Source organism: Gopherus evgoodei, chromosome 20 (assembly GCF_007399415.2).
Source record: "Gopherus evgoodei ecotype Sinaloan lineage chromosome 20, rGopEvg1_v1.p, whole genome shotgun sequence".
Classification (NCBI taxonomy): Eukaryota; Metazoa; Chordata; order Testudines; family Testudinidae; genus Gopherus; species Gopherus evgoodei.
Window position 1 is genome coordinate 12,347,629 of NC_044341.1, and position 19,726 is coordinate 12,367,354.

General features: G+C 38.5%; 1 protein-coding gene across 33 annotated transcripts in view; it reads left to right on the forward strand.

Moving 5' to 3' along the window:
- Positions 1-19,726, forward strand: part of EPB41 (erythrocyte membrane protein band 4.1) — a 160,593-nt gene that overhangs the window by 69,511 nt on the left and 71,356 nt on the right. For 30 of the 33 annotated variants that reach the window (XM_030538994.1, XM_030538984.1, XM_030538997.1 and 27 more), the window contains 5 exons: positions 6,085-6,556; positions 9,621-9,851; positions 12,899-13,003; positions 17,031-17,073; positions 19,509-19,584. In XM_030538994.1, the coding sequence (XP_030394854.1) occupies positions 6,092-6,556; positions 9,621-9,851; positions 12,899-13,003; positions 17,031-17,073; positions 19,509-19,584 (920 nt within the window). In that variant the 5' untranslated portion in view covers positions 6,085-6,091. Of the gene's footprint in view, positions 1-6,084; positions 6,557-9,620; positions 9,852-12,898; positions 13,004-17,030; positions 17,074-19,106; positions 19,178-19,508; positions 19,585-19,726 lie in introns of those variants that run through there. The other 3 variants (XM_030539004.1, XM_030539014.1, XM_030539013.1) reach the window with 3 other exon arrangements.

Here is a 19,726-nt window from a genome sequence, read left to right on the forward strand (position 1 = left end):
AAAGCTTGTCTGTTCCAGAGACAGAGCTTTCTGGAGGACTTATCTGAGGCTGTGGAACAGACCGCTACAGGAACTAAGGACCATAACTAATCTTATGCCTTCCATTCCAGCTGGAAGGCATGCTTTGTTGATTTTAACTTCTAACAAACACAGCAGCATACCTTTTAATAAATAATCTAAACAACCAATCAACCTACCAAAACAAAATGCTACACTGTACACACACTTCTCCCCTGGAGAGCGAATGAAAGAAGATGCTAGCCACATGTCAGACATTAATCATGTTGCTTAATGCACTACTGGAAGGTGCACTGATGTTATGGTGATAAGAAGGGGATAACAACTTGAATAGAATAGAATGTAACTTTTAAAATTGAATTGTTAAAAGGAATTCACATCTCCAGAAGTGCATGAGCAGATGTCTTTGTGTCCCAGAAGTTATGAATAAGATGACAACATCTAAATGATCTGCAGGATCTGAGAGAGACTGTTTGGAGGTGGAGGAGATATGAATGAAAGCTTTGTCTGCATTTCAAAATGTCTTTTTTTTTTTATATATATAAATTTCCAAATCGAGGAAGTATGGGAGTATCTTACTAATAGTGTCTTCCCTAAGGGTTTAACAAAATAGCTGTGTATAAAAAACAAAACTGTTGCTCTTTCTGTGAGCTGTGCTATGAAGGTTCCACTGGAAAACAAAATACTACTTAGAAATGCCTCCTTTATAATGAAAGTTTAAGGTGTGTATTTTAAATAATATATGTTCAGTCTTAATTTTGTTCCATCTTACAGTACAGGGCCTTGTGTTCTTCTGCTTTCAGTTAAAACCATAAAAATGAATTCTGAATGTAAAACTTCAGAGAGAGCATATAGTCAGTGAGTCCAAGCAGAGCGACAGACAGTGAGTGCATCAGGGACCTTGTAACAAAATATTGTATATGACTGCACTTAGTGAATTGGTGGTGGTGGCCAACTCTCTCTCTCAAATCTTTATCGGGAAGGACAGGAAGAGGCAGTGCATGTATGTGCCTATCTCCACATACCTAGGTTTGTGAAGTACATTTGGATCAAATCACTGGGCTGTCCCTGAGAAAAGAAGAGGTATGATGTAATTCCTGGGGGGACAAAGGAAAGACTTGGAGACGTTTACTCATCTAAAGCAAGACCCACCTTTCAGTGTTGGGAAAAAAACATTAGTCTGCAACTACACAATTGCTGAAATCGCCCAAGTAAACAGACTTTGTTGTTCTGAGTCCAGAGACTTTAATATTAGTTTTCTCAGAGAGGAAGTGTCTATTATTGGGGAGTTATCCTGTTTACTTCACTTAATAACAAAAGTTTCTCTTACAGGCCTACCATCCCTATTCTTCACTTCCAGAGCCTTGCATTTACCTTTTAAATAGGAGGGAATTTTGAATAGATCTTGTTTTGATAGTGATTCTTGCCCATTTATTTTTTCTAAATGAACTCAATAGGAAGTAGCTACAAAGCATATTGTTTTGGCAACCAGACCAAAACATGACTCATAATTAACCCCTTCTCTACTGAATATGGATTCTTCTGTGCCGTATACTCATTCTGTATTATATAGGAGTGTCAGCAGTGCAATTAAACACCAACTCTATGGGGAAGTACCCAGTGAGTTGGCCATTGGTGGAAGTGTGTGTTTTTTGTCTAGGGTTTTGGGCAATGCTGAATTGGTTCAACACTAGTTCTTGCCTGGCAACTCCTGTCATATCTAGTTTTGTAGCTGTTAAAGTTGGACTAACAACATTAACTTTGATTTTTCTCCACCTCTGTTAGTGTTGCTTAAAGTGTGCATTTGTGGGTGGAATTTTGTATTACTTTGACATGACAAAACTTGAAAAATTTGGAAGACAACTGTTGTTCTAGTCAGTATCATTCCAAAAATTGTAGAGGAATAGAGATGTGACTCTGTTGGGGTCCAAGAGTACAGTGTGGGTATCTTAGGCCCCATGTGTGTTTGCATTTTCCCCTCTCCCATACATCATGTCTTGCTTATTTTGCTGCACATAGGGCCTGCAAATTGAAACACATTGATGTGTAGTTTTTGCAGCTTCCCCCAGCAAGAGAGTAGGAGTATCTGATGAAGACAAGTATTGCCAGTTTTATGTTGCTGCTGGTGAGATTTCATTGTCCGTTCTTCCCTACCAAATCCTCTATCAAGCTACAGAATACTAGACCTATTTAAAAAAAGATCCTACTAAGCATGTATATGAATTACATTAAAATTTGTCCTCTGATCTACATTATTCAATACCACACTTCACATACTCTCATGCAAGTAGGTTGTGCCATCTGGCTCTAACTTTCTTGGATTTTTACTTCTTGAAGAGGGTCCATTTGTGTTCTGTCTGGACCTGTAACAATCTTTTAAAAACACATTAATTCAACAGACCTGTAAATTACCCTAAGATCAGATAACTTAGCAACAACATAAAAATTACAAATGAACCTCATCCTGGAATTCCCACTCGAGTGTCTCTGGCTAGCCATACCAAATCACCTTACAGGTGAGAGAAGAGAAAATGGGCTTTGCGGTGCACCCTGGAAGCTAAGAGAAGTGTTTCATAGGATAAGGTGAGCAAATGAGTTCCAAACACTAGGGCGGGGGGAGCTAGCTAACAGACCATGTCCTGTCTCTCATACCACTGTGCCTCCACTGACAGCAAATGTGGTAGCATTTCACAGGGACACAGTTAGGTCCCACTAGCACACACTTAACCTCTGAAAGGAAATAACAGTAGGTTATAGCTGCAAAATATGTATTGCTGGTGTTGAAATAACCCTCAGTTGACTGTCAGATTCCAGGCTTTTTGCAGGGCTGATTATTGAAAAGTTAAACATTATCCTCCTCTTTGTAAACTGAAGAAATCTGACCTGTGCTCGAAGACATTTGAGTCAATAAATTGGTACTCCAATGTCATTTTCACTTTCCATAGTTTAACCACACTTTTTTTTCTTTTTTAAGAAACAGTCTTATGCTGTATTTACCCTCCTGGCTTGAGAGAACAAGGAGAACAGTGCAGATGGGAATTACTAAGTTATTTGAAACAAACATTAGATATGAAAATATGAAAGGACATGCTTATCATGCTGTTCCAGGGTGGCACGGGGTACCATCCAGGTCATCACAAATCTCTAGTTCTGCTGTCCTTACCTCATTCTTCTGTTTTAACATTTCTTCTTTTGAACATATTTAAGGGGACTTTTCAAAACTCTCACAGCAGAAGGTATTGTGCACACATGAGGTTTTCTCTCTGGCTGTGCTTAGCATTGATTTTATATTTTAATTGCCTAGTTAAGAAGACTAAATTATGGAATAGGGAAAATTTAAATACAGCATTAAGCTTCAATGTAGGTACTGAGTGGTGGGAGATTTTAAGAGAGTAGGGTGGAAAGGGGAGAGAGGCAACTATTCAAAGATTCAGACTTCTTGAAATGTAATCTTGTGAAGATTTTTAAAACCAGCCTGAAATGATGGTGAAAGGTTAAATTTGGTCTAGTCTGCTGTTTGTTGCGGGCACTCCCTTGATGTAGACTTATGGGTGAGTGGGGAAAACTGTTTTAATTTCTGGAGCCTTCTGCAAAGCAAAGCAAACCTCCATTGAATGGACTAGATGGCTCAGGGCAGCCATTCCCAAACTGTGTTTTTCCCCCAAGCAAGCACTTTCTGGTGGCCCGTGGCTGCTCCTGTGTTGCTGGCTCTCCTTGTTTCCAGCTACTGAATCACATTAAAGGAAGCTGAAATACATTAAATACTTCATTGTCCCACATGAGAGATTGCTGTAATCTGTGGTGGTGGTATTAGATCACTGGTGGAGTAGGAGATGGTCCATCCGTGGCAAGGATAGGTATCCACAAGACACTATTAGACTATGATCCACTTCATGAAAATGTTTAAGAACACCTGACTCAGGGGATTGCAATAGGATATGGAGCCTGTCACTTATTATGGATTGTTGGTTCAAATTCATCTCATGTGAACAGCAATAGTTTTTTTTTTCATGGGAGGTAGCTCACTGTTCAATGTAAAATAAGTTCAGTGGGGATTTTGGAGAGTCTCAGTCCAGCTGTTACTACACAGGTATTGACATAGCAGAATCCTCCAGTATCAGTGACCACTTGATTTGCAGCCTCAGCTAAAAGGACAAGGACTATGGAACTTCACTCCTTCATCCAGTTCCTCAGAGATCGTCCCTTCAGGTCAGGGGTGAAATATCTTGTATTGGAGGGATGATGAGAGAAAACTCTAAGTGCTGCTTGTACCTGTTTGCTTGTAATAGAGGACTTTTCCATCCAGGGCACCTTTCATGAGCAATATGTTCTCAGAGAAAAAGAACCCACAACATACATTAAATAATGGTGACCTATTTGAAAGAAATTTTAAAATGGGCACTATGCCATCTCAGCTGTTTGGAACAGTAGACGTACAGAGTTGCAATATTTTTAGGACAATCAGTATCAGTGGTGGTGGTGTGTCTGGTTGAAAACTTCAGAAAATTTTTATTTATTTTTTTTAATCTGAAGCATTTCGGTTACTGTGGGAAAATGAACATTTACATTTTTTTTTTAATTTGGGTAAAGTTTTGAATGTTAAATGTGGTAATGCCTAAATGGGTGGTGTCTTGAATGTTTCTTAATTCTAAATGAGAACTTTAAATAAATCTTTCTACTTAAGTTTTGGGCTAGAAGGGATTGAAATAGACATGTTTGCCCCATGTAAGCAATGGTAATTTGTTACCACAGATGCATGTGATGTAACTCTCAAAGATTATTTCTATCCTCTCCAAAGCATGATTATTTCAGGTCCTCTTTATACTTTAAATAGATACGCTCTTCATGTGATTTCCGTCTCTTTGTGTCAACAGCCAGGCTGAAGTTGAAGTAAACATGGCGTCCGATTAGTAAAATGGACTTCAAAAAAACCTGCTGTCCATTAGCAGGATAAATGCATTTGAGAAAACCTTCGCAGTTCAAATTTGACTTTTTTTTGGCCCATGCAGTGCAAGTATCAGTTTCTAAATGCCAAATTCCTTAGGTTTCAGCAGCTTACTTTACTAAAACCAGATTGCTTAAAGGCAAAGTTGTTTAGTTGAAATAGGTACATTTTAAACTTGGCCTCCATAAGCACCATTCTGAGTACTTCTATATAGTAATGCAGTAATCAATCTAGGCTGGTAGAGGAAATGAAGGGGATTATTTTCTTGTGTTTTAAATTTAATATTTAGATTCTTTAGTTACAGGGATGCTTATTTTTGGTAGGACCTGAAATTTTTTTTTGTTGTAAAACTTTTGATCTTTTGAAGAGTGTTGTTGCCTGTAGGTGGTGTATCTTTGGAAGGTTTTCTTCTGAAACTTCATGTTTACACCATTTTTTTCAGTTGTGTATCTCAGGAAGCGAAATACGACTGCCACAGTATTTTTGTATAGGATGTTACTAAGAGGCTTGTTTAGTTACATGTCTGTTTGCCCCTACTCCCTTCCCACAAAACAGCACAGGGACAAAGTTTTACTGTAGGGTGAAAAAGAAGACTCGAAAGAAGTGTAAAGCTAGAAATGCTAAGAGAAGTGCACTTTTATTTCTACAAACCTCATTATTTGCTTTTGTTTGTCTTCTGCATTGGTCACACTGGAAGTATCTCATTGACTATTTTGATTAGGCAAGACGGCTGCAATTTTAACGGTGATGCATTCTAAGAGCTGAGGAAAGGAAGTACTAAGGAAATGACTCTTGCAGTACCAGAGTTAAGCAGAATCGTTCATGTATCTGAAACACATTTGTTAGTGTAATCCTCACTATAAAAGGTGTGTGAGCAGACATGGATGAAAAGGTCTCTATTTTTTGAAAAAACTACACTAAGTCAAGTCTGGTTGTACATACGAGTGTAATTTGTCAGTGATAAGATTGCCTTGTATATAAAGCTCAGTAGGCCACAGACCAGAGAGAGCAGCTCTCAGGAAGTGGTGCTTGGAGTGCTTGCTGTTTGATTTACAATGGCTAAATGCATGTGTAAACACTGAAGAAATATTATTGTTGACTTTTTAAAAAATCTGTTACAGTTTCATCATGACAACAGAGAAGAGTCTAGTGGCTGAGGCCGAGAATCCTAAGCAGCAGCAAAAAGAGGAGGAGGTAGTTGCTGAAACACAGAAGCAAGAGGCTTCTTTGGGCGAGGCTTCCCAACAGGCATCTGAGGGGCATAATCAAACAAGACAGAAACAGAAGGCATCCAATGGTGATACCCCCACACACGAAGACCAGAGCAAGAACAAAGAGCGCTGCACTTCTGAGAGTCGGGGACTGTCACGCCTTTTTTCATCATTTCTCAAAAGGCCCAAGTCTCAAGTTTCTGAAGAGGGAAAAGAAGTGGAGACTCCACAAGAGAAAGGTGAAGGAGGTCAGAAAGAAACAGATCTAGGATCCAGTCCCGATGAAGAAATCCTACTGAAGGCCCCAATAGCAGCTCCTGAACCTGAACTCAAGACTGATCCATCTTTAGATCTTCATTCACTAAGCAGCGCAGAAACACAGGTATACAAATAAAGTGGATTTGGATTCTCTTTGGCTTCCTAATCAACTAGCTCATGTAGTCAGGATTATTTGTCAGGTTAAGTAAGTAGTAGAGGTTTGTAATCCTCCTATGTTAGATTTGATCAAATGAACCCACAAAATTCTGAAAAAAAAACCTTTTGGAACTTCTAGTATTTGACAGACATTATGCTACATCTGACACTTCCTGCTCATAGGTTTTTTATTCTGCAGTGTGATCTGCTGTCTAATACTTATTCTTACTGTTGTAATCATAATATGTTTAATCTTCAAAGCATTATATAAACACTAAGAAAAGCTCCTAAAACACTTCCAGAAAATATTGCTCTGAGGAAAGGAAGTTTGTCAGTCGGGATGAGAACTCAGATTACATCCTATGAAAGTTACTTTTAATACTCATTTTTAAATATTCTCATATGTACACTATGGGTAGAAGAAAAGTCAGTAGAAAACACATCATGGAATTTACAGCTGTGTTCAGCAGAAAACAAACAGCAAACAGGCAAGTCCAAGCAACACAAGTGACAGTTCAGAACCTCATGGACCTCAGGTCAGCTTACAACCTTCTCCCACCAGTGTGTTAGGTCCTGTTTTTTCTGTGGCCTCACACATACTTATATTAATTACTTAGAGTATATATACTGGAGATTTAAAGAGAGCCTATGGACTTTATGTCCAACTAATTACTAGTCATTTTGTGGTTCCCTTAGGCACCTTAAAAATCCTACCCTTAAATGCAGAGACCTCGGAGCTTTAAAAGATAGGTATTATCATGGTTTTACTGATGGGGAAACTGAGGCACCAAATGTTAATAGCCAGATGTTCAAACGTGGCCTGTGGTTTTAGGTACATCGCCTCTTGGCTACTGAACTTGAAATACAATGGGCTTCTTTCTTTTTCTTCCCTACCAGAAGTGCTAAGTATCTGCAACTCGAGTTCAGCTGGCATGGTGGCTGTTCAGCATTTGAAAGAGTCAGGTCCAGGTTGTTTTGAGTTGGACACCTAAAGTTGATGGCTGTTTGTGAATAATTTAGCCTGGGTATCTCGCCCAAGCAAGTGTGTATAGAGCTGGGAATAGAATCCAGGTCCCTTAGTTCCCAGCTCCGTGTGCTGGAGGCAGTGTGATCTAGTGGATAGACTAGTGCTGCTTGTCAGTGGTATAAATAGGAAGCTTATAGCTACAGTAACTCCTCACTTAATGTCGTCCCAGTTAACATTGTTTCATTATGTTGCGGATGAATTAGAGAACATGCTCGTTTAAAGCTCCGCAATGTTCCCTTTAAACGTTGTTTGGCAGCTGCCTTCTTTGTCCACTGCTTGCAGGAAGAGCAGCCTGTTGGAGCTAGCTCGTAGGGGCTTGGAACCAGGGTGGACCGGCAGCCCCCCATCAGCTCCCTGAACTTCCCTGTGCAGCAGCCGCCCAACAGGCTATCAATTGCTGGGCAGTTCAGCTGTCCCTCCCCGCACTGCCATGTTCTGCTCCTACCCTCTGCCTTGGAGCTGCTCCTGGAAGCCTCCTGCTTGCTGTGCAGAAGGGGATGGGAGAGGGGTGCTAATGTCAGGGTGTCCCCCTTCTCCTGCTCCTGTCCCCCGCTCCTGTACCTCACCTCCACAGAGTGAGCGTGTGTGTATGGGGGGGGGGCAAAGTAGCATTTTTTAGGAACACAACTACAACATTAAATGAGGAGTTATTGTCATTTCTTTTGACTTGCGGAGTTTGAGAAATTTCCACTTTAAATTATATAGCATTGCCAAACCAAACATTCAGAAATCATGAGTTGGGCTCCCAAAAATCATGAGATTAAAAAATAATAATTGTGGAGATTCTTATTTGCCTTTTGGTTTGAGCCTTTACAATACATGCTACTTTAGTTTTTTAAAAAAGTTTCTATCCCTCATGTTTGCAGAGAGAAGCTTGAAAATATGAACTGAGATTTTTATGTAATCACTTGTCTCAGGAGCTGGGCCTTTAAGCAAAACAAATACTATGAGTGAGGATTGCAATAAAATTGTAGGCATTTGGTACACTGAGTGTATGTGAACTTGTGCAAAAACAAGTCCCACAGTCAGTGCGTACAAGCTAATTTTGACTATATTGTTTAAAATTAGTATTAATGTCCTTTTAAATCCTGACTTTTAACAGATATTTCTACTGTGAAACCATTTATGTGCAGTGTCCTATTGTAAAGCTTCTGAGCCAGCATTTGTGTCCAAATCTATCTGATTCTCTGCTACCTGATTATCCTATCTCTGTCATAGCAGAAAGCAGCAATCTGTGAACATTGATCAAATATAAATAATTGCAGATACTAAAGCATGTGTTTGCACAATGGCATGAAGGCAGTCTTCCGTTTTAACTATCACTTATAACACAGGAAGGCTGATTAGAATATTGGATCCCAAAATTAAATTCTGTATTATGTGGGTAGGTTTATTGTGATGAAAACTGACACATTCTCAGGGCTCCAATGGAAATGTAGAAAGGACTGTTTTACAATGAAACAATTCTAGGATATTGCTTGTTTTTATGGATTAGCTGAACATTTTGCCTGAAGATTGAGGGGTCAGATTGGAAAAATGAGTCTCCAATCAAAAATGAGATGCCACTAACAGTAGACTGAACATGTCTTCATAATATAATCAACCCTGTCCCTTCTGACATGCTTTGATAAACTAATAGCTAATGAGACTGCTTTAAATTTTTATTAGACTTCAGAATTAACATGCCCTTGACCTGAATAACTATCAGTTGACATTTGAGCTGTTTACTGTTTCAGATTCTTTGCAGACGTGGGCAGACATCACTGAATTGGTTTACATTGAAATGATTTTCAATGAGAAGGGCTAGAAATGTAGTTTAGAAAAAGAAATTGTAGATTTTCGCGCACAAGATACGACACCAGAGAAAAACTCGAGGTTGCTGAGCCACTGTGAGGTGGCCCACTTTGATCTCTAATGGAATTTAATCACCTACAGTACATTTATGCTGTTTGACACTACTTGTTTGAAACATGTAAGTAATACATATGGTGTTGTGGGATTTCAGCCTGCTCAGGAGGACAGGAGAGAAGATCAAGATCCAGAGAGCAGAGACCTTGAGATTAAGGAAGGAGACGGAGTGCAGGAAGAGTGTTCCAAGGCAGAGTTGAAAAGAGAGAACCCTGAGACAAAGGCAGACCAAGAATTAAAAGCCACCCAGAAATCAGTAAGAAGACACAGAAATATGTACTGCAAGGTTTCCTTGCTAGACGACACCGTTTATGAGTGTGCTTTGGATGTAAGTGCCATTCAGTCTCTTAAAATGGGTGGCAGGGGGGAGGGTTTGGAATTGGGTGATGCCAGTGAAGTTAATGATTAAACTCCATTGAAGTAGGACTTCTGCCATAAACCATAACAATTTATTTAAGATATGATAAGAATGTGGGGCACTTTGGACATTGGAAAAAAATCCAACATTTCTATTTGAGGGATTTTTTTAAAATGCCGTCATCTCACTTGCTGATGCTTTCTCCTTCATTTGCCCCTATTTCTGATACTTCAGGCTTGAGCGTGAGAGATAATTTTACATCCTCATAAGATATGATTATAACTCTAAATAATATTCAGATCAGAGCCATAAAATGTTTCTTGTCAGCTGGATTTGTATGCTTTGCTGGCTTTTCACCCAGAATACCTTGGAAATCTAAGATCACGTGCTCCTGACTAGTAACAGGAAAATAGTTTAAGCAAATCACCACAGAAAAAATGAGGTTATCACCATTTAAATTTGGTCAAAATCTTTATTTTTGCTTTATTCTTTCAAATTCTTCCTTCTCATATGAGCTATGGCTTGAAAGAGTTAGCAGTCGTCCTTTGTGGGCACATAACTATCAGATGTATTTCATCCAAATCTGTCTTAATCATTTATCTAAGACACAATCCTTACATCAGTATTTACAGGAATTCTTACAAAGGGTGATGGTAGCACTACCACCAGGCCACACCCTGTTTCTGAACACTCATTCTTAATTATCAGATTTAGGGTTTTAGCGATTGTGAAAGGGTTGCTTCTATTCCTGTCATCAGAGTGTTGCAGTTGGCTTAGTTTTCCATCAGGGGGAACTGCGTGCAAAATGACAAATTCTGAAACTGTCTCCCTTTGGGTGTAGTTTAACAAGTCTTGACACACATGCATCCCAACACAAGAAGCCTCTCCTTTCTACACCATCTGCTCAGGCTTATTCACCCTTCTGTTTCAGATTCTGTAAACTGTCTCTCCAGCCTTTACAGCCCTCTCACTATGGTCTGGGTTACCTTCTGTCCTCGTATCAGAGGTTCATAAGTTCTCCCTTTAGGTTAAGGGGTTCACCTCTTGGTGCATGGATCCAAGACAGTCTTTTCCTCTTCCTCCTGCCCTTGCCTGGAGAGACCTAGCAGCTGCTGGTGTTCTGCTTCCAGTTTCCCAGTGGAGATCTGTCTCTTGTCTTACACTGAGAAAGTGGCTTGGCTTTTATTCCACTTTCTTTCCTAAAAGGGCTTGTTCTCGGCTTGCAATGCCTGATGGGCGCAGGTAGGCCTACAAGTCCTAGAATGCCTGTCCTTTAAATGTTCATGACACAATAACGAAACTGATGAGCTGGGTCAACATGCCCTTTTATGTGGGTGTGTAAAAATTGCTAGTAGAGCTACAGTGTCTAGCAGTATTGTTCAGAATAGAAATAGCAGTAAACAAATAATGTTTTTAGCATCCCCATTAAATGGATTTCAGAAGCTCTGCTCAGTCCCCTATAGTTGAAAGGTTTTTGGCTGTACGTGTTTTTCATATATATCTCATAGGATGATCCCAGTGTCATAGCAGTAAGAAGTCAACAGAAATCTAATTCAACATCTGAGTACTAGCCCAACACGTAAACAATCTGGCACTTAATCTTTGAGCTAATTAAGCCCTGAGCCCACTGGTTAAGTTTAGTTGCTCATTTGTGACCTGTTTAGGTTTCTAGGGCTTCTTGTGCAAAGCAGTTACCTTAGATGACCCTGTACAATTATGTCAGTGCATCAGTGTTCATGTAACAGTGTTTCTACCATTGCTATCACATGGGATGCTTCTGGTAACATAATTTTATGCCCTAGAGATGGTGAGGAACATGGTTATGGCAAAACCTTTATCCGATCACAAGAAATAGTTAACCTTTTAAGGGAAGGCCTGGGACAATTATGTAGTTGAAGCCTAAAAAATTGTTTGCTGCAGTTGGCAGTTGCTTAGCTGTAGTTAGAGTTGTATCCCTGGAGCTGTAAATCCCTTTAGGCTATAGCTTCTCTGTCTTTCTCTGCCAGTCTGATTCTCTTAAAACATCTAAAGCTTAAATTATCAAAATGTCCATTGTTTCTCTAGAATGTTTGATAAAATCTAGTTGTTAGGACAGATGTACGTGGATTAGACCCAGTCTGAAATTTTGTTGAACTCTGCTATATGGCAGATATTTAGATTTAATTTTTAATCTTTTTAATTTAAAATGAACATTATTGTAGCATTTTTATTTCCTGGGGAGCTTCCTGTGTTGTGCTTATTCTTGTTCTGAAAGTGGTGGTGTAATGGATGCCTAAATAAAAATCAAACAAACCTCCCCAAAGTGTAGTATTTAAATAACATTTCACTTCAGAACATTTAGAAAAAACTTAAATTAATCATAAAGACAGAAAAATATTATTCTAATTTTAAATGGGAATACTGAGATGGGGAGTTTGATTGGAAGTCAGCGGCACAACTAGGATTGGAACCCAAGATTCCTAGCTCCCAGTTCTGTGCTTAATCTACTAGATCATGCTATGTCCCAAAATACAGTGTCAGAATAATAGGTGCTATTTCCTGTCACAAGTCTCAGTCTGGTCACCACTTGATAAACCTAGCTAATGTAGCATTTTGTACTGCCATCTATCACTGTAGCATAAGTACTATCTCAAAGCATATTATAAACACTTAAGCCATACAATTCCTCTTTTGGGTAGGGAATAATTATATACCCATTTTTTGAGGTGGATAAACTGATATGCAGATAAAATGACTTTCAGGATGCTTAGTCAAGATGGTCAGCAACAGAGTCTATATCAGTTTTAAACACTTCCCCAATAATTCGGGTTTGTTGTATTTGAATTTCCTATCTGATGCTCTTGCCTGTAAAGTGAAATACTTGGCCATAAATTGCTGAGCCAGTCAGTACCCTTTCTTTTGCTCAAGAATCCAGCCCTCTTCAGTGGTTATGTAGAGTGGGAGAGTTTTGGGGAGGAGAGGGAGAGGAGAGGCAAAAAAACAATGTATAATATTGAATCTCTGTTACTTATTTGCAGAAACATGCCAGGGGTCAGGATCTGCTTAGAAAAGTATGCGAGCACCTCAATCTTCTGGAAGAAGACTACTTTGGACTGGCCGTATGGGACACTCCAACTTCCAAGGTAAGAAGGTGCTTGTGGAACTACAGTCAGCAATCAAAAAAACCCAAAACTCTTCCTGATAGGTTATTGTCTCCAAAATGAGAAGAAGTGTGTAGTGTCCCAAAAAATTATGTAAAAAGCAGCAAAGAGTCCTGTGGCACCTTATAGACTAACAGATGTATTGGAGCACAAGCTTTCATGGATGAATAATATGCAATACAATTGCTATGAGGGGGAACTATACCATCTCTCAATGGGGTGTTAATTCTACAGCCCACTACACTGGGGATGCCTGCCAACACCTCTCCAGCAGATGGCTTTGTGGGTAGCAAGAGAAAAGTGCAGTGGGCTTGTCCCACTTAATGTAGCAGATACATCCCAGGTGCTAGGGTAAGTATTGAGGGTCACTTGATTTCATCCCACGAAAGCTTACGCTCCGATATGTTGGTTAGTCTATAAGGTGCCACAGGACTCTGTTGCTTTTTACAGATCCATGCTAACACGGCTACCCTTCTGATAAAAAAAAAATTATGCTTAATCTAGCTATATTTTTATTTTTCCCCCATGTGTGATAGACCTTTTCTAAGAATTGGCAAAGTGTGTGAATTGTAAGAGTAACGATACTATGAATAAAATAGAAACTACTATAAAATAGGGTAGCGTGGACCTTGCTAATGGAGGGGAGCAAAACGAACTTGGAAAAAATCTATTCTAGAGGAACTGAAGCCGCATGCAAAATAGATTATATTAGTCTTTCTGTCTGTCTGTCTGTCTTTCTTATTACTGCGTTATAAAGATACAACAGAAGAACTCAAGGATTTAAGTAATTCAGAAGTGTTGGAGATATTAGGGTTTTTCCTTTTTAATTAAAAAATAATTGTGGTTTACAAAATAGAGTGGATAGGATAGAGGAGTAGATACTTAAGATGTGGAAGAACCTGAGCACAAAAGGAAATCAGAGAGAATTTCTTCATAGCCATAAATTATTCCATGCATGTACTAAAGGCAATAAGATAAGCAATTGACATCTTGTATTTTGGGGGTAAATAAGCATATTAGATTTAGCTGTTAATTTGAGTCAAGTGTATGTAGATTGGTATCTCTCATCTCAATTTCTGAAGGGTCCTGTGTTCATTTTCTTCCTCTTCCTGACTTGTCTGTGACTGTTATGGCTGACTCTTATTGATTTAACCTTAGATTTGTTTTGTTTTATTGATCAGGCAAGTGCTTCCTTCTTCATTGCCATGAGTATACTGCTAATATGTATCTGAATGAACCAGTCAATCATTATTATGACTGGAAACCACTTACTCCCCGCACACTAGTATTCTGCGGTACAATACTGGCTGTTCCAACTTTGTAAAAAATGGAAAGAAATGTTATTGGTTCAATGTTATTAAACATTGATTTAACACTATTTTCTGTGCACACACAAGGGAATTATTTGGATAATTCCCATGGAGTTGCATATGTAAATTCCACTCCTATCATGTGTGTAACCAAGGAAATAGAGTTAGAAAATTTTGAGTTACGTCAGGAAAACGCTGAATGGAAACTGTTTTCATCCACACTTACTTGTGATTATTTGAACTAGCCAAAGAAGTGTGTAGCCTTTTTGGAGCACTTTTCCCTTTTAGAGTGAAAAAATATCACAGGAGAATGGCTCCAGCTGGCATGACCATCATTGGAAAATGTCCTTGGAGCTCTTGTCAGCATTTACCAGTTTTGGTGGGAGGCCATTCTGGATTAATGTTTCAAGCTGAGGCTTGTCACTGACAGAAGGGAAGGAAAATACTAAAAGTGCAAATATTTAGTGAAGCAATGCAATTTTTAATGTGTTTGCTGAAAATAAGTTAAATTCTTCATACTGAAACTCAAATTGGTCAGTTTTACTTTGATTTTGTTTAGATTTATGCAGTGTCATTGTCATGCATTGTTGTTTTAACCCACTTGAGTGTTCTTTAACAAATCAGACTGCCTGACATAAAATTTAAGTAAAGCCTTGTTTAGTAAAAATTAAGCCTACCTGGGGGTTGATTTCAAATCATTCTCTGACTTGAGATGTACTTAAAGACTTTTCATAGCTTATGGTCAGTATTCTGGCTACCTCCCTGTTTCACATATTGGAATCATTTATGATAAACTGGTTTACTATGGTGGGATGAAGAAATTAAACCATTAAAAGATACAAAGAAAGCTTATTCTTGTGGACAGTTAACAGAATGGTGGCTTTCATGTCAGCTGAAGTTTCGTTTTTATTATCTTATATTTAGAATTTGATTTCATTCTTGCAGTAAGAGGTTGTTTACTCCATACTTAATGGAATCTACTATATGTAAAACATTGGTAGATATTTTTAAGGGCAGAAATGTCAAGCAGTTCAAGCTAAGTCTTGTGACCAATGTGTATTGTGTTGTGGGAAGAAAATTGCCAGGTCATCATTCTCTGACCACTTCCCCTTTTGTCTGCCTGTCTTTGTAAACCTTACTTTTGAGTCAAGCAGACTTCCTTAGGTTTGGGACAAGGAGGAGTGGAAGAAAGCTAATTGCATTGCCGTCTTTGAAAACAGAATTGTACACATGCTTTTTTTTTTTTACTCGATGTCTGATTCGGAGTTAGCTGCCGTAATTTTGTACAGACTGCAGTGAGTGAGGGAACATTGTTAGTAGCAGGATTGTTCGGTGTTGGAGACTTATTGTCACTTAAAACCAAGAATGAGAGAGTTAAACAGCTGCTCGATATAGATTTTAATCCCAGTCTAGAATAAACTATTAATGTTTGCAGCCACCTTTTGCTCTTTTGAGATAATTGCCTTATATATCTATATCTGTATATCTTTCTGTTTAATGGAGTGTAAACATCCAAGTCTGGCATTCCCTCCAGCACTACAGTACTCACTCTAAAAAGCACCCTCACCTAGTTGTTTGGTTTACCAGCTAAAGTGATTTTAATAAGTATTCAACAAACCAACATTTGAACCTTCTCTAAAATGTTAGCTAGGGTTTGATGGGAGAGAGGGAGGTGTGCGTTTGCACACGCACATACACATGAAAATATCATACCTAAATATTTCTACTTTCAGAAATAAACCAACAGTGTCTGCAAGGAAGGGCACTTTCATCCTCTGTTTTTTTCCAATGGCGGAAAGTGAATAGAGGGACTGTTTAGCACTGAAGGAGTTTATATTGGAGTTTATACTAGTTTGAAAGGGAGAATTGTTTTCCACTGATTCATGAAACAGCATTGGATAAGAGTATCATTAATTACTGAACCCCTCATTGTCTGTTGGATTAGGCAGACAGGATGAGTTCCATGAATGCATGACTGCACTCAGGCTGCATTAGAGCCGTCAGCTAGGCTGTCCCATTCTCATTGGAGAAAACTAACATTGGTAGCATCAGCACTTACATTTAAAATCGCTATGCTGACAAAACCGTAGACCTCCAAAAACGCTATGTAGATGGCCTGTGGGCCTTGTTTTTCATGGGTTTCATAGCACTAGTTGAAAAGATTGGACAAGTAGAAGGAGCATATTTTTAATAATGAATTTAAATTAAACTTATCCACAGTTGTACCAGTAAACATGTAAAGTAGAATGTCCTTTAGGTTAAGAAAGATGAGCTTAGAGGGCTGAATGGGGTAGGCATACTAGTTTTTCACCTCAGAAGACACAGGTTTACAAATCCTGCTTAGGTCACAGGAACATGAATTTGATGGCTTCATTCTAGCCTCTAGAAGATGATTATCAATATTGCACTGTCTTCATACAGTGTGTTACAACTGATAGCTTTTGCTAAGAAGAGGCTCAAGACTGAGATGTTTCAGGTTATAACTGAAGGAGGAGCATTGGCAGGACTGTGAAATAATTTCACTGTCATCAGTTTTGCACCACCTCCTTGCTCCCCAAAAGTACAAATAAAGGAGATAAATTATGGGCAACTGAGGAAACTGGATAAAAATATCTAAATAGATTATCTCCTCAACTGTTTCCTGTGGTGGTTTTCATACTTGTCAACCATGTGAATTTTACTATTTTCTCCTCTTACAGACATGGTTGGATTCTGCCAAAGAAATAAAAAAGCAGGTTCATGGTAAGTGGATTGAGTTCATCTTGATCTATTTTCTTTTTTTTTTGGTAGATATTTATAGCTTTGGCCTACAATTCAGAGAACCCTCAAAGACAGTTAGAGTTCATGGAAAGGTGTTTGTCAGGGATCAGCACAAGTTCAAACAGCATGCACTCCCTCTTTTTACTCTTAATGGTGGCACTTTGGTACAATGAAGAATATCCTACAGTACGTTGTGAGGAGGTAGACAAATGCTGTGCCTCCATAGTGCAGTCCAGAATTAGGTAGATGTCTTTCAGCCTGCTGGGGTGTGTGTGTGGGGAGGGGGGAAAGAGATGAATGTCATGGAGAATCACTTAAGAGTAAATAAGGAGATGGGAAACGGGAAAAGAAAAGTATATGCTGTAGCAAACTTCTGTGGATTCTTCAGAAGTGTTCAGGCATCCAGATGGGATATCTGAGTTGAATAAGTGGCTTGAACAGTGTCAGGATGAATGTCTCACAGTGTAAGCAGAAATGGATGGTGACTTCTTTTGATATTGGGCCAGTTCAGTGCAGGGACCAGTGTTCGTGTAGATCCATTTTCAGAGACCAGTTTTTCTTCAAAGAATACACACAACTCACGACTTCTCACTGTAGTGAAAGTGAATTTCTGTGTAGGTTTACAGGGAGGAAGAGAGGTATTTCAACAAAGCTGTGAACTGAAGAGGTTCTCTGTGTGGCATAATAGAGGCAAAACTCCATTGGGGTTAATAAACAAACAGCACTGGGAAAGCTGCTTCATTCAGTCATCCATTTTTATTTTTATAATCTACAAAAGCAATTGTTCGTGCGCACAGCTTTAGTTGCTTTTCTCCATTGAGACATTCGTGGTAAAAGTACAATATTATGACACTGGTGCAAAAATCTACAGCAGGATGATATTTAAAGGAACCCTTTGTTTCACTCAGCTGATTGAGATAAATTTAAATTGTCTTGCTGGAAAAATGACATGATTAAGATACAGATCTAAAAAAGGGAACAGTACTTTTCTACACACAATCCCAGAATGTTTGTGTTCCCCTTAAAATAGATGGAAAGTTGCTCACCGTTATCTTGAACTTATTCATGAATAATTTGAAGGTTTCTGGCACCATAGAATGAAAATGGCAGGATTTGTCTCTTAACTCAGTTATGGTATTGGGTAAGAGGCAATTGTGTAAATGGAGTCTGTTTGATTTCTCCCACCCTCCCCTGTCCCAGCCTCATATGGGACTTATTAAATCCTTTAAGAAACCAAATCAGGAAAACTTGCCTTCCTGAATTAAGTACCATTTTAAACTTTGAATTAGAGGGTAACGAATGAAGTCGTTATATTTGACTCAGGTTTTTGCAGCAATTTTAGAAATTCCCTGCTGAAGCATTTAATGCCTCTGCCCTTCAGGTCAGCTATCTAAGGGCAAAATTGATTATACCCTCCAAGAGGAAATGGTGACCTCATTCTGAACACTTGAAAAAATAAATCTTTAAAGCTACTGCCTTCTTGGTATCTGAACTCTCTGAAGTAAGGAGGGGAGGGGTGAGTTTTAATGTCCACACAACGTAATTATGATTGTAAGGTGCTAGATTGGAATATTATATTTTGTATCTTTTTAATGATTTCACTTATCAGTTTGTTTAAAAATCTTATTTTCAAATATAATGTGACTCCCAGAGAATATATGAAATGTTTCATTTTTGTATAAATTTGCTTGTTAGATGTGATTTATTGAACAGTGTCTGAGCATGCATTTTGAATATAATTGTAGTACTTCTAGAAGTAAGACTGATTACACTAATTGGAGCTAAGTAAGATCTCTGAAAGTGCTAAATAAACCTTGTAATTCAGCTGTACTAAAACATTTAAGTCTTGACCTGCAAAATGCTTGCTGTTTTAGTCCTGGATGTTTCTTGACTACACATTGACACTTGTACTGAATTTATACGGTGGCTGTGTGGCATGGGCCAATGTTTAACCACTAAAAACCTCTTTCTTCTCACCTAAGGGAGATTTAAAACCTGAGTCTTTGGTGGTAAAATGCTAATTCATTAACCCACACCGCAGTTTGTCCTCTATTCATACTTGATCACATCAATGAAAAGCGAAGAGGTATGAAGTATTTAATGAGAAGTAGATTCCAAAACAAGTGAATTCCACATTTCTTATATTATCTGAATATGTCCACCTCCACATAGTCTGCTTACGTGTTCCCCATAAAAGATATATTTTAAACTAAGTAAATGAAAACCGATCAGAAACTTTATCACTTCTCTTTAAACTACATTCTATAATCAATAGTTCAAATGGCAGCATTCAGATATAAAATATCATTTGAATGCTTTATTTTTAAAGTCAGGTTTGCTATTCATAATTTTTATAAACTTCTGTATTGTGAACATTTTGTTGTAAATTTTCAAAACTTGTATGTTTCTAATTACAGGAGGCCCCTGGAACTTTACATTCAATGTAAAGTTTTATCCACCAGATCCAGCACAGCTGACAGAGGATATAACGAGGTAAAGACACATTATTTCCTATTAACTCTGCTAATCAGGCTCACTTAGTAAAGTACTGAGAGTGGAAAGTACAAGTGCATAATATTTTGCTTTTCAGGTAAAAGCTCAAAAGCTATTTATAAATCTTCTTTTTAGGTATATT